At 45.2% G+C, this 13,315-nt stretch overlaps 1 protein-coding gene across 2 annotated transcripts in view; it reads right to left on the bottom strand.

Annotated features, from left to right (window-relative positions):
* abca3b (ATP-binding cassette, sub-family A (ABC1), member 3b) overlaps positions 1 to 13,315 on the bottom strand; it is a 117,158-nt gene that overhangs the window by 17,333 nt on the left and 86,510 nt on the right. For both annotated transcript variants that reach the window (XM_060840689.1, XM_060840688.1), the window contains exons 27-28: positions 10,174 to 10,361; positions 8,560 to 8,730 (exon numbers count right to left, since the gene is read on the bottom strand). In XM_060840689.1, the coding sequence (XP_060696672.1) occupies positions 8,560 to 8,730; positions 10,174 to 10,361 (359 nt within the window). The remainder of the gene's footprint in view (positions 1 to 8,559; positions 8,731 to 10,173; positions 10,362 to 13,315) is intronic.

Below are 13,315 nucleotides of genomic sequence, written 5' to 3' on the forward strand. Positions count from 1 at the left end.
ACGCTGATAGGGGAGGGGAGGGAAATATATCCTTGGTGGTGGGGTCCGTTTGGAGGTGGCGGAAATGGCGGCGGATAATACGTTGTATGCGCAGGTTGGTGGGGTGGTAGGTGAGAACCAGTGGGGTTCTGTCTTGGTGGCGGTTGGAGGAGCGGGGCTCAAGGGCGGAGGAGCGGGAAGTGGAGGAGATGCGGTGGAGGGCATCGTCGATCACGTCTGGGGGGAATCTGCGGTCCTTGAAGAAGGAGGCCATCTGGGTTGTGCGGTGTTGGAATTGGTCCTCCTGGGAGCAGATGCGGCGGAGACGAAGGAATTGGGAATATGGGATGGCGTTTTTACAGGGGGCAGGGTGGGAGGAGGTGTAGTCCAGGTAGCTGTGGGAGTCAGTCGGTTTATAATAGATGTCTGTGTTGAGTCGGTCGCCCGAGATAGAAATGGAAAGGTCTAGGAAGGGGAGGGAGGAGTCTGAGACAGTCCAGGTGAATTTCAGGTCGGGATGGAAGGTGTTAGTAAAGTTGATGAACTGTTCAACCTCCTCGTGGGAGCACGAGGCAGCGCCGATACAGTCATCGATGTAGCGGAGGAAAAGGTGGGGGGTGGTGCCAGTGTAGTTGCGGAAGATGGACTGTTCCACATATCCTACAAAGAGGCAGGCATAGCTGGGGCCCATGCGGGTGCCCATGGCAACTCCTTTAGTTTGGAGGAAGTGGGAGGATTGAAAAGAGAAGTTATTCAGGGTGAGGACCAGTTCAGTCAGTCGAAGGAGGGTGTCAGTGGAAGGGTACTGGTTAGTGCGGCGGGAAAGGAAGAAGCGGAGGGCTTTGAGTCCTTCGTGATGGGGGATGGAGGTGTACAGGGACTGGATGTCCATAGTGAAAATAAGGCGTTGGGGACCGGGGAAGCGAAAATCCTGGAGGAGGTGGAGGGCGTGGGTGGTGTCCCGAACGTAGGTGGGGAGTTCTTGGACTAAAGGGGACAGGACCGTGTCGAGGTATTGGGAGATGAGTTCGGTGGGGCAGGAGCAGGCTGAGACAATGGGTCGGCCGGGGCAGGCAGGTTTGTGGATTTTGGGCAGGAGGTAGAAACGGGCGGTGCGGGGTTGTGGGATTATGAGGTTGGAGGCGGTGGATGGGAGATCCCCTGAGGTGATGAGGTCCTGGATGGTCTGTGAGATGATGGTTTGGTGGTGGGATCGTGGTCAAGGGGGCGATAAGAGGAGGCGTCCGCGAGCTGGCGTTTGGCTTCAGCGGTGTACAGGTCAGTGCGCCAAACTACCACCGCGCCTCCCTTGTCTGCGGGTTTGATGGTGAGGTTGGGATTGGTGCGGAGGGAGTGGAGGGCTGCACGTTCTGAGGGTGAGAGGTTGGAGTGGGTGAGAGGGGTGGACAGGTTGAGTCGGTTGATGTCACGGCGGCAGTTGGCTATAAAGAGGTCGAGGGCGGGTAGGAGGCCAGCACGGGGTGTCCAGGTGGATGGGGTGTGTTGGAGGCGGGAGAAGGGGTCGTCAGAGGGTGGGCGGGAGTCTTGGTTGTGAAAGTAGGCACGGAGGCGAAGGCGGCGGAAGAATTGTTCAATATCTCGCCGCGTGTTGAACTCATTAATCCGAGGGCGTAGGGGAACGAAGGTGAGGCCCCTGCTGAGGACTCACCAATCTACCAGTCACAGATGCATCTGTTCATGACAGTAGGAGTGGTCACTGCACAGTTCTTATGAATATGAAGTTGTGGCATTACCACTGTGCTGGGCAGGAAAGAACCAGCAGCTCTAAGCTGGGTGCCCATCAAGAGCTATGGGCCTTCAGCAGCAGCAGAATTGTATACAATCAGTAGTAATCTTATCATCCAATAAATGCTCCACCTTGCCATTATCATCAAGCCAGCAGATCTCTTAGTTCAATAAATAATGCAGGAGGAACGACACCAAGCACACTAAAATGTAATGCCAAAATGGTGAAGCTAGGTGAACTTATGTGCCAAATAACAAATACAGCAAGTATTAGACAGGGCTAAGCAATTCCACAAATGGAAGGTTAGACCAAAGATACTTAGTCCTGCCATATCCAATGGTGGACAACGAAACAATTGGTTCTACAAATATCCTTAATGAGCCTACACAGTAGGACCTCCCTCCCACCCTCCTCCTCTAACCTAATTAAAAGTCCACAGACTCGCAGCAAAAAAAAAGGGGTTGAGGGAAGTGTCTGGTGAGTGAAGTGCGAGTCTTTGGCTCAGGAGTCTTCGGCAAAGAGGCTGAGTGAGATTACGCTACAGTTGAAGAGGGTGAAGACATGACTGCCAAGCTGATTCAGTGTGTTGCATGCATGATCAGGGACACTGATGGTGTCTGTGACTCCTAGAGCTGTGGCAAGTGTGTACACATACAGCTTCTGAAGGAGCATGTTGCAACACTGAAGAAAGGGCAAGACGATCTCAGGCTCATCCGATAGATCAAGAATTTCCTGGACAGGACCTTCAGCGAGGTCATTACACCGAGCATATCAGAAGAGAGAAGGGAGATGATGATGAGGAAGGAAGAGATGATTCAAGTACAAGAGACCCTGGGGAAGTACCTCTCATGAACAGGTTGAATCTCTTGGAAACTGTCGAGACAGACGACACTGTCAGTCCGAGAGGTGGACAGGTCTGCGAATCGAAAATTGGCATGGAGGCAGAGCCAAGGAGTCAGACATCATGCAGAGCTATGGTAATAAGGGACTCCATAGTGACAGGGACTGAAAGGGGTTTCTGCAGCAACAGGCAGGATTTGAGGATGGTGTGTTGCCTTCCTGGTGCCAGGACCCAGGACGTCACCAACAGAATGCAGGGAATCCTCAAGGGTGAAGGTGAAGAGCCAGAGGTGGTGGTGCATGTCGGCACAAATGAAGTTGGGAAGATGAGGAGGGACATTCTACAGCGGGACTTCAGAGAACTCAAAAGAAGGCTGAAAAGCAGGACTTCCAAGCTGGTTATCTCTGGTTTGCTTCCAGTTCCTCGGGTTGGAGAGGGCAGGAACAGGGAGATAGTGGACTTGAATGTGTGGCTGAGGAACTGGTGCAGGAAGCAAGGACTTAAATTCTTGGATCACTGGGGTATGTTTTGCAGTAAGGATAAATTATACAAGAGGGACAGGTTGTACCTTAATAGGTGGGGGACCAGCATTCTGGCAGGCAGGTTTGCCACTGCAACACAGGTGTGTTTAAACAAAGTAGTTGGGAGGAAGGGACAAACTGGAAATTTAAGCAGGAAGTTAAAGGGAAAGTGAGAATGAGGGAGTTAAGAAAGACAGCAGAATCAATGGAGTAGAAAACTCAAGAAGGGATCATACCGTATGGTCAAGTGAAATACGGATTGATAGGAAAGGTGAGGGGAGTTACAGATTAAAAATATTATATATGAATGCATGAAGCATAAGAAATAAGGTAGATGAGCTTGAGGCTCAGTTGGAAATTGGCAGGTACAATGCTGTGGGATAACTGAGACGTGGCTTCAACTGGACAGGGGCTGGGAAATGAATATTCAAGGCTATACGTGCTATGGAAAGGACAGACTGATGGGCAGAGGGGGTGGGGTGGCTCTGGAGGTGAGGAATGATATTCAGTACCTTGCGAGGGGGGACAAAGAATCAGGAGATGTACAGTCAGTATGGATAGAGCTGTGAAATTCTCAGAGTAGAAAGACCCTAATGGGAGTTAACTACAGGCCCCTAAACAGTAGTCTGGATGTAGGGTGTAAGTTGAATAAGGAATGAAATTGGCCTGTTGTAAAGGTATTACTACAGTTGTTATGGAGGATTTCAACATGCAAATAAACTAGGAGAATAGGATGGTACTGTACCCCAAGAGAGGGAGTTTGTGGCATGCTCTGAGATGGATTCCGAGAATAGCTTGTACTGCAGCCCATCAGGGAAAAGGCAATTCTGGATCTGGTGTTGTGCAACGAACTGGATTTGATCAGGGACCTCAAAGTAAAGGAACCATTCGGAGGTAGTGACCATAATATGATAAGTTTTAATCTGCAATTTGAGAGGGAGAAGGGAGAATCGGAAGTGTTAGTATTGCAGTTGAACAAAGGGAACTATGGAGCTATGAGGAAGGAGCTGGCCAAAGTTCAATGGTTCAATGCTATGGCAGGGATGGCAGTGGAATAACAATGACAGGTATTTGTGAATATAATGCAGAAGGTGCAGGATCAGTTCATTCCAAAGAGGAAGAAAGATCCTAAAGGGGGGCAGGGGTGGCCATGGCTGACAAGGGAAGTCAAGGACTGTATAAAGATAAAAGAGAAGAAGTATAACATAGCAAAGATGAGCAGGAAGCCAGAGTACTGGGAAACTTTTAAAGAGCGACAGAGGATAACTAAAAAGGCAATACACAGAGAGAAAATGAGATACGAAGGCAAATTGGCCAAAAATATAAAGGAGGATAGTAAAAGTTTTTTTCGGTGTGAAAAGAAAGAAAAAGTTCAGACTAAAATTGAAAACAGAAACGGGTAATTTATTATGGGGAACAAGGAAATGGCAGAAGAGTTGAATAGGTACTTTGGATCTGTCTTCACTGGGGAAGACACAAGCAATCTCCCAGATGTAATAGTGGCTGAAGGACCTAGGTAATGGATGAACTGAAAGGAATTTATATTAGGCAGGAAATGGTGTTGGATATATCAGCCTTCAGATCTAACAGATAAGTCCCTGGGACCTGATGGCTCTTGAAATCGTGGATGCATTGGTAATCATTTTCCAATGTTCTATAAATTCAGGATCAGTTCCTGAGGGTGGCTAATGTTGCCCCACTTTTCAAGAAAGGAAGAAGAGAGAAAACAGAGAATTATAGACCGGTAAGCCTGATGTCAGTGGTGGGAAAGATGCTGGAGTCAATTGCAAAAGATGAAATTACGACTTATTTGGATAGCATTAACAGGATAGGTCAGAGTCAGCATGGATTTACAAAGGGGAAATCGTGTTTAACTAATCTTCTGGAATTTTTTGAGGATGTAACTATGGAGATGGACAAGAGAGAGCCAGTGAATGTCATGTACCTGGACTTTCAGAAAGCCTTTGATAAAGTCCCACATAGGAGATTAGTGAGCAAAATTAGGGCACATGGTATTGGGGGCAAAATACTGACTTGGATTGAAAATTGGCTGGCTGACAGGAAGCAAAGAGTAGTGATAAACGGGTCCCTTTCGAATGGAAGGCGGTGACCAGTGGGGTACCACAAGGTTCGGTGCTAAGACCGCAGCTGTTTACAATATACATTAATGACATAGATGAAGGCATTAAAAGTAATATTAGCAAATTTGCTGATGACAGAAAGCTGGGTGGCAGGGTGAAATGTGAGGAGGATGTTATGAGAATACAGGGTGACTTGGATAGGCTAGATGAGTGGACGGATGCATGGCAGATGCAGTTTAATGTGGATAAATGTGTGGTTATCCACTTTGGTGGCAAGAACAGGAAGACAGAATACTATCTAAATGGAGTCAAGTTATAGAAAGGGGAAGTACAACGAGATCTAGGCGTTCTTGTACATCAGTCAATGAAAACAAGCATGCAGGTACAGCAGGCAGTAAAGAAAGCTAATGGCATGCTGGCCTTCATAACAAGAGGAATTGAGTATAGGAGCAAACAGGCCTTTCTGCAGCTGTACAGGGCCCTGGTGAGACTGCACCTGGAGTATTGTGTGCAGTTTCGGTCTCCAAATTTGATGAAAGACAGTCTGGCTATTGAGGGAGTGCAGCGTAGGTTCACGAGGTCAATTCCTGGAATGGCAGGATTTTCATATGTTGAAGGATTGGAGGGACCGGGCTTGCATACACTTGAGTTTAGAAAGATGAGAAGGGATCTGAGATGTATAAGATTATTAAAGGATTGGACACTCTGGAGGCAGGAAGCATGTTTCTGCTGATGGGTGAGTCCAGAACCAGAGGACAGAGTTTAAAAATAAAGGGTAGGCAATTTAGAATAGAGTTGAGGAGAAACTCCTACACCCACAGAGTAGTAGACATATGGAATGCTCAGCTCCAGAAGGGAGTGGAGGCTGAGTCTCTGGATACTTTCAAGAAAGAGATGGATAGAGCTCTTCAAGATAGTGGAATCAAGGGTTGTGGGGATAGGCAGGAACAGGATACTGATTATGGATGATCAGCCATGAACATAATGAATGGTGATGGTGGCTCAAAGGGCCAAATGGCATACTTCTGCACCAATTGTCTATTGAACAGTTAACCTAGCACATTACAGCCAACAACAAGCCTGAAGAATTTACATCTATCTTCAGCTAGAAGTGTTGAATGGATGATTCATCTCAGTGTCCTCTTAAATTCTCCAGCCAATTAGATTCCCTTGCCAATTAGACTTGTACTTCAGAACTTACTGTGCCATTAGACAAGCTATTCTAGTGTAGCTATAACGCTGGCATCTAGTCAACAATGTGGAGAATTGCAAAGATATTTTCATCTACAAGAAGCAGTATAATTCTAGCAATCTACTGAATCATGTGATGTGATAGAACAGTTATAAACAGTGCTATCTTACAATACTTTCATAGCAATAACATGCTCATGAATACTCAGTTCAAGTTCCACAAGGGTCACGTGTGTCCTGAATTCATTACAAACTTGGCCTAATAATAAAAGATATGAACTCAAGATGTGAGTGAGTGACTGCCTTTGACATTCCGAGTTATAAGTCTCATAGCACCAGGTTATAGTCCAACAGGTTTAGCTGGAAGCACTAGCTTTTAGAGTGCTGCTCCTTCATCAGGCTCCAAATATTAATGCTTCCAAATAAATCTGTTGGACTATAACCTGGTGTTGTGAGATTTTTTTTAACTTTTTACACCCCAGTCCAACACCAGCATCTCCAAATTTTGAAATTCAAGTAGTATCAAGGACACATAGAACATAGAACATTACAGTGCAGTACAGGCCTTTTGGCCCTTGATGTTGCGCCGCCCTGTCATACTAATTTGAAGCCCATCCCACCTACACCATTCCATGTACGTCCATATGTCTGTCCAATGACAACTTAAATGCACTTAAACTTGGCGATTCTACTACCGATGTAGGCAAAGCATTCCATACCCTTACTACTCTGAATAAAGAAACTACCTCTGACATCTGTCTTATACCTATCTCCCCTCACTTTAAAGTCGTGTCCCCTCGTGTTTGCTGTCCCCATACTTGGAAAAAGGCTCTCCCTGTCCACCCTATCTAACCCTCTTATTATTTTATATGTCTCTATTAAGTCACCTCTCAACCTTCTTCTCTCTAATGAGAACAGCCTCAAGGCCCTCAGCCTTTCCTCGTAAGACATTCCTTCCATACCAGGCAGCATCCTAGTAAATCTCCTCTGCACCCTTTCCAATGCTTCCACATCCTTCTTATAATGCGGTGACCAGAACTGTACACAATACTCCAAGTGTGGCCGTACCAGAGCTTTGTACAGCTGCAGCATAACCTCCTGGTTCTGGAACTCAATCCCTCTATTAATAAAGGCCAAAACACTGTATGCCTTCTTAACAACCCTGTCAATCTAGGTGGCAACTTTCAGGGATCTGTGTACATGGACACCAAGATCTCTCTGCTCATCTGCACTCCCAAGAATCCTACCATTATCCCAGTACTTTGCATTCCGATTACTCTGGCCAAAGTGAATCACCTCACACTTGCCCACATTAAACTCCATTTGCCACTTCTCAGCCCAGCTCTGCATCCTATCTATGTTTCTCTGCAACCTACTACATCCTTCGTCACTATCCACAACTCCACCGACCTTAGTGTCGTCCGCAAATTTACTAACCCACCTTTCTAAGCCCTCATCCAGGTCATTTATAAAAATGACGAACAGCAGTGGACCAACACTGACCCTTGCGGTACGCCACTAGTAACTGGACACCAAGATGAACATGTTCCATCAACTAAAACCCTCTGTTTTCTTTCAGCAAGCCAATTACTGATCCAAACTGCCATGTTTCCCACAATCCCTAGCAAAACTGGAGTCAATGGGACTTGGGGAAACTGTCCACTGGCTGGAGTCACACATAACACAAAGGAAGATGGTTTTGGTTGCAACAAGTCAATCATCTCAGTTTCAAACTTTGCTGCAAGAGTTCCTCAGAGTAGTGTCCTGGGCAGAACCATCTTCAGATCTTCAGCCATTTTCAGATTTTCATTGGTCTCCTTCCTTCTTTTATAAGGTCATAAGTGGTGATATTCACTGATGATTGCAGGCTCCCTTTCCATGCACATCCTCCACTATTCTGACTTGGAATCACCATTCTTCGTTACTGGATCAAATCCTGGAATTTCCTTTCTAACACTACTGTAATTATGTGTATACCATAGACTTCACAGGTTGAAGATTGCTCCCCTTTATCAAGGACAGCTAAGGGTGGGGGAACAGCAACACCCAAACTCATGAAAGAATATTAGAAAAAAACTTTGCTGCTATTGTATACAGGTGATGGATTTGAATGGTGGAACAGGCTGAAGGGGCTGAATAGCTTCCTCCTGTTATGAACTAAAGTGTAACCTGATTGTAACAGAGAAACACACTGCATACCTGTGAGAAGTGATGACAATGGACTTTCCATCTTGTAGAGATCTGGTCACTGCATCCCATAATAGTCTCCTGGAAACAGGATCCATGCCAGTGGAAGGTTCATCCAGGAAGATGACAGCAGGGTTTCCAATCATCGCCACTGCAGTGCTCAACTTTCTCTTATTTCCACCACTAGGACAGGACAAAACCAACAGCAGCATGACACTTGGGAAAGGGAGATAAGGACCAGGAATACCCATGTAAAAGGAGAAAGACTGGAATAGGGGCAGAGAGGAAGGATTGAACTTTCATAACAGGCAGTGAATGACCAGGAATCCTGACAAACGAGATGGGGTGGGAATCTTGGCAAATGACTTGGAGTCTCAGTAAAGAGTGAGAAACTGGGAATTGCAGCACAGGCAGAGATTTGAAATCTGAAAACAGGGAGGGACCAGGTATTTTGGTGCAGGAAGTAACAGAGTTGGAATGTCAGCACAGGAAAAGAATTACAATCTTGGCAGTTGGTTTCCCAATCCATGGTGTTTCCTATCCTGAGGAATTTCATTGGTGTTGATGTAGTAAATTCCAGATAGCACAGTCTTAAAATGACTGCAGTCTTTCTCGCCTTCTGCATCACTAACCTACTAAACCAAAATATGCACTCTTCAGCCATATTATCACCTTTGCATATTTCACAACCGCTTGAACTATACTGTAAATGGAAGAGCCTTGGGAAAAGTTGATGAGCAGAGAGGTCTGGGAGTTCAGGTCCATTGTACCCTGAAGGTGGCTGCACAGGTGGATAGAGTGGTTAAGAAGGCATATGGAATGCTTGTCTTCATCAGACAGGGTACTGTGTACAAGGGCTGGCAAGTCATGTTAAAATTGTACAAGACTTTGGCTCAGCCGCATTTAGAATATTGTACACAGTTCTGGTCACCACTTTACCAAAAGAATGTGGACACTTTAGAGATGGTGCAGAGAAGGTTTACGAAGGTGTTGCCTGGTGTTGAAAGTGCTAGCTCTGAAAAAAAGTTGAGTAGGTTAGGATTGCTTTCATTGGAAAAAAGGAAATTGAGGGGGAACCTGATTGAGGTCTATAAAATCATGAAGGGCATGGACAGGGTGGATAGAGATAAGCTTTTTCCCATGGTGAGGGATTCAATAACGAGAGGTCACATGTTCAAAGTGAGAGGAGGAAGGTTTAAGAGGGATACATGCAGAAAGTACTTACACAGAGGCTGGTGGGTGCCTGGAATTTGTTGCCAGCAGAGGTAGCAGAGGCAGGCACGGTAGATTCATTTAAGGTGCGTCTGGACAGATGCATGAGTAGGTGGGTAGCACAGGGATACAGATCCTTAGGAATCGGGTGATAGATTTAGACAGTGGATTTGAATCAACACAGGCTTGGAGGGCCGAAGGGCCTGCTTCTGGGCTGTAAATGTTCTTTGTTATTTGAAATCATGAAGGGCTTTGTTGTCCAGTGCACGATAGGTTAAATAGCTTTTGTGTGCTGTGAACTTTATAGCCACTGAAAAGAGTTCTCTAACGTCAATCCTTCTACTTAAGAGATGAACAAGAAATGAAGAAAAGGCAAGGGGAAGGAGATACAATTAATGATCTGGATTTACTTACCTGTATGTCCGCACAAGCTTCTGGGCATGAGATTCAAGCAGGAAACTCTGCAGCTGATCATCCACACTCTGTTTGATCAAGTGCTCGGGGATGCCCCGTAATCTTGCAAACATATTCAGTGTTTCCCGTCCTGTCATATGACCAAGCAGAGCATCAAACTGGGGACAGTAACCAATCTTCTGGCGCACCTATCCAAGAATAGAAAGAAAATACCTTGGAAATAACAAAAACAGAAAGCTAAAGTTCAGGAACTACAGTGTTCCATCGACCCTACCACCAGTCTGTAAGATGTAAACATCTTTCTCCTGTAGGGTGGGAGCACTCCACTCCTCCTGGAAACAATCTACTCCTCCTACAATGTGGAGGATTCCCCATTACACACTCCTGTGAGATAGGGAACTCTCCCACCTACTGCGGCATAGAAAACAGTGGAATGGGAATGGGAAACAATCATCTTCTCCTTCAGGATGGGAGATTCTCCCACTCCTCTGGGTTGGGGAATATCCCTTTTCTCTGGCCTACATGTGACTCCACATCCACAGCTATTTGCTTGACTCTTGATTCTCCTCTGAAATGGCTTAGTGAGCCACTCAGTTGTATCAAACTGCTTCAAAGCCTAAAGAAGGGAATGGAACAGGATGGACTATCAGGGATCGACCTAGACAACAGTAAACACAGCCCTGTTGACCATGCAAAGTCCTCCTTATTAATGTTGAGGCTCTGGTGCCAAAATTGGGTGAGCTGTCCCACAGACTAGTTAAGCAACAGCTTAACATTGTCTATGAAGTATAATTCTATGAGACACCATTATCTGCATCACTGTATATGTTCTGTCCCATTAGTAAGACCCATCAGCAATGTTCCTTCTAAGCTGCACATGCACAGTCCAACTTCACACATGGGAATCGGTATGCGATATGGATCACAGTACTGACTTACGGTTCTGGAAACTGCATAGAAGAAAACTGCCTGCCAGAGGCAAAGTAATATACAGTTAGGAGGAAGCTACCTTGGGTGTTCTCAACATTGACTTCTGATCCCATGAAGTTCATGGCATCAGATCATGGCAGGAAAACTTCCTGCTGATCACCATCACCCTACCTCAGCTAATGAATCAGTACTCCTTCATTTTAAACATCACATAGAGGCAGCTCAAACCATGGGAAGGCACAGAATATACTGTGTGTCCATCACCAGAAGTAGCTTGGTAGCACAACTACTGACTGAGCTGGCTGAGTTCTACAGATGCCAGACTGTGTCTGCAGTAAATGGTGAGGAAACCAACAAGAAGGCAAAACCTATTTGATTTTGTCCTCACCAATCTACCTGTCCCTGATATGTCTGTCCATGACAATATTGTGAGGAGACCTCACTCACTGCACAGTTTTTCTGAACACAAAGTTCTGTCCCCGTATTGAGGATTCTCTCTATTGTGTTGAGTACCACTTATACCAGGCTAAATCAGACAGACATCAAACATGTATAGGATCACAAAACTGGGAATCCATGTGGTGTCTTGGGCCATTAGCATCAGAACAATATTCAAACAATATCTGTAACCTCACACTTTGGTTTATCCTCAACTCTAACAGTACCATCAAGAAAGGGGATCAATCCTGATTCAATGAAGAGTACAGGAGGGTATCACAGCAGCAATACCAGGTATACCTAAAAATTAGATGTCAATCTGGTAAAGTAACAACTCGGAACTACGTGCTAAACAGTGGAAGCAGACTGCAATAGAAGGGCTGAACAATCTCACAACCTCAAATATAAGCTCTGCAGTCCTGTCACATGCAATCATGATCCCCATCCTCAACTATGTGGGAATCCAGCATATCAGTACAAGAGATCAAGCTGAATCAATTACATCCATCTTTAGCCAGAAGTATCATGGTGATCCATTTTGCTTTCCTCCAACATCACTGATGTCAGTCTTTGGCCAAATCAATTCATGTTATGTGATATCAAGAAATGGCTTAAGGCATTGGATCTCAGAAAGACTATGGGTCCTGACAGCATTCCAGTGATAACAAGAAAGACTTGTGCTCCAGAACTATCCATGTACCCAGACATGCTGTTCTAGTCCAGCTACAACCATGGCATCCACAATTTGGAAAAATGTCCAGGTATGTCCTGTCCTCAAAAAAGATGTTAAATCCAATCCAGCCAATTGCTGCCCTATTGGTTTACTCTCAAGTATTAAAGTGATGGAAGCAGTTGCTAATAGTGATCAAGCAATGCTTGCAAAGGAATAATCTGCTCACTGATAGTTTGAGTTCTGCCAGTGCCACTCAGTTCCTGATAATAATCTGAGTTCAAATATGGACAATAGAACTAACTCCAGAGGAGACAGTACCTTTGACATCAAGACAGCATTTGACTGAATATAGCATCAAACCGTCAGAACATAACTGGAGTCAATAAGAATTTGGGAGAAAGCTCTCCACTGGTTAGAGTCATACTTAATTCAAAGGAAGATATGGTCGTTGGGAGTCAACTATCTCAGTCAAAATACTTTAGTACAATACCTTCACTATTCCGCAATCTAGTGTCCGAGGCTTCACCATCTTAAGTTGCCTCATCAATGATTTTCCCTCTACCATGAGGTCAGAAGCGGGGATGATCACTGACATATTCAGCATATTCACCACCATTTATGACACCTCAGATGTTAGAGGTGTCTGTGCCGAAATGCAGCAACACTTGGACAATATTAGTTTCTGGTCAATAGTAACTGGCAGGAGATTGATAGTTTGTGATTTATCAATAGCCTGTTAACTGTTAATGACTGTTAAAGGGAGATGGTTGAATTCTATTTTGTAAGGGATGGTCATTGCCTGGCATGAATGGTGCTTGCCACTTAATCCAAATCTGGACATTATCGAAATCTTGCTGCATATCAGTGCAGACACCTCTGAGATCTGGGGTTTGGAGTTGGGAACCATGTAAACACTGTGACCACAATTATAAGTGAGGAGCTAGGAATTTTAAGGCAGGTAACTTGCATTTTGTTTCCCCAGTGATTGTCCACCATTTTCAAGGTACAAGTCAGGACTGTAATAGGATACTCATCACTTTCTCTGGTTGAGTGCAGCCCCAACAACACTCAAGAAGTTCAACACAACCTAGGACAAAGCAG

Source organism: Hemiscyllium ocellatum, chromosome 20 (assembly GCF_020745735.1).
Source record: "Hemiscyllium ocellatum isolate sHemOce1 chromosome 20, sHemOce1.pat.X.cur, whole genome shotgun sequence".
Lineage (NCBI taxonomy): Eukaryota > Metazoa > Chordata > Chondrichthyes > Orectolobiformes > Hemiscylliidae > Hemiscyllium > Hemiscyllium ocellatum.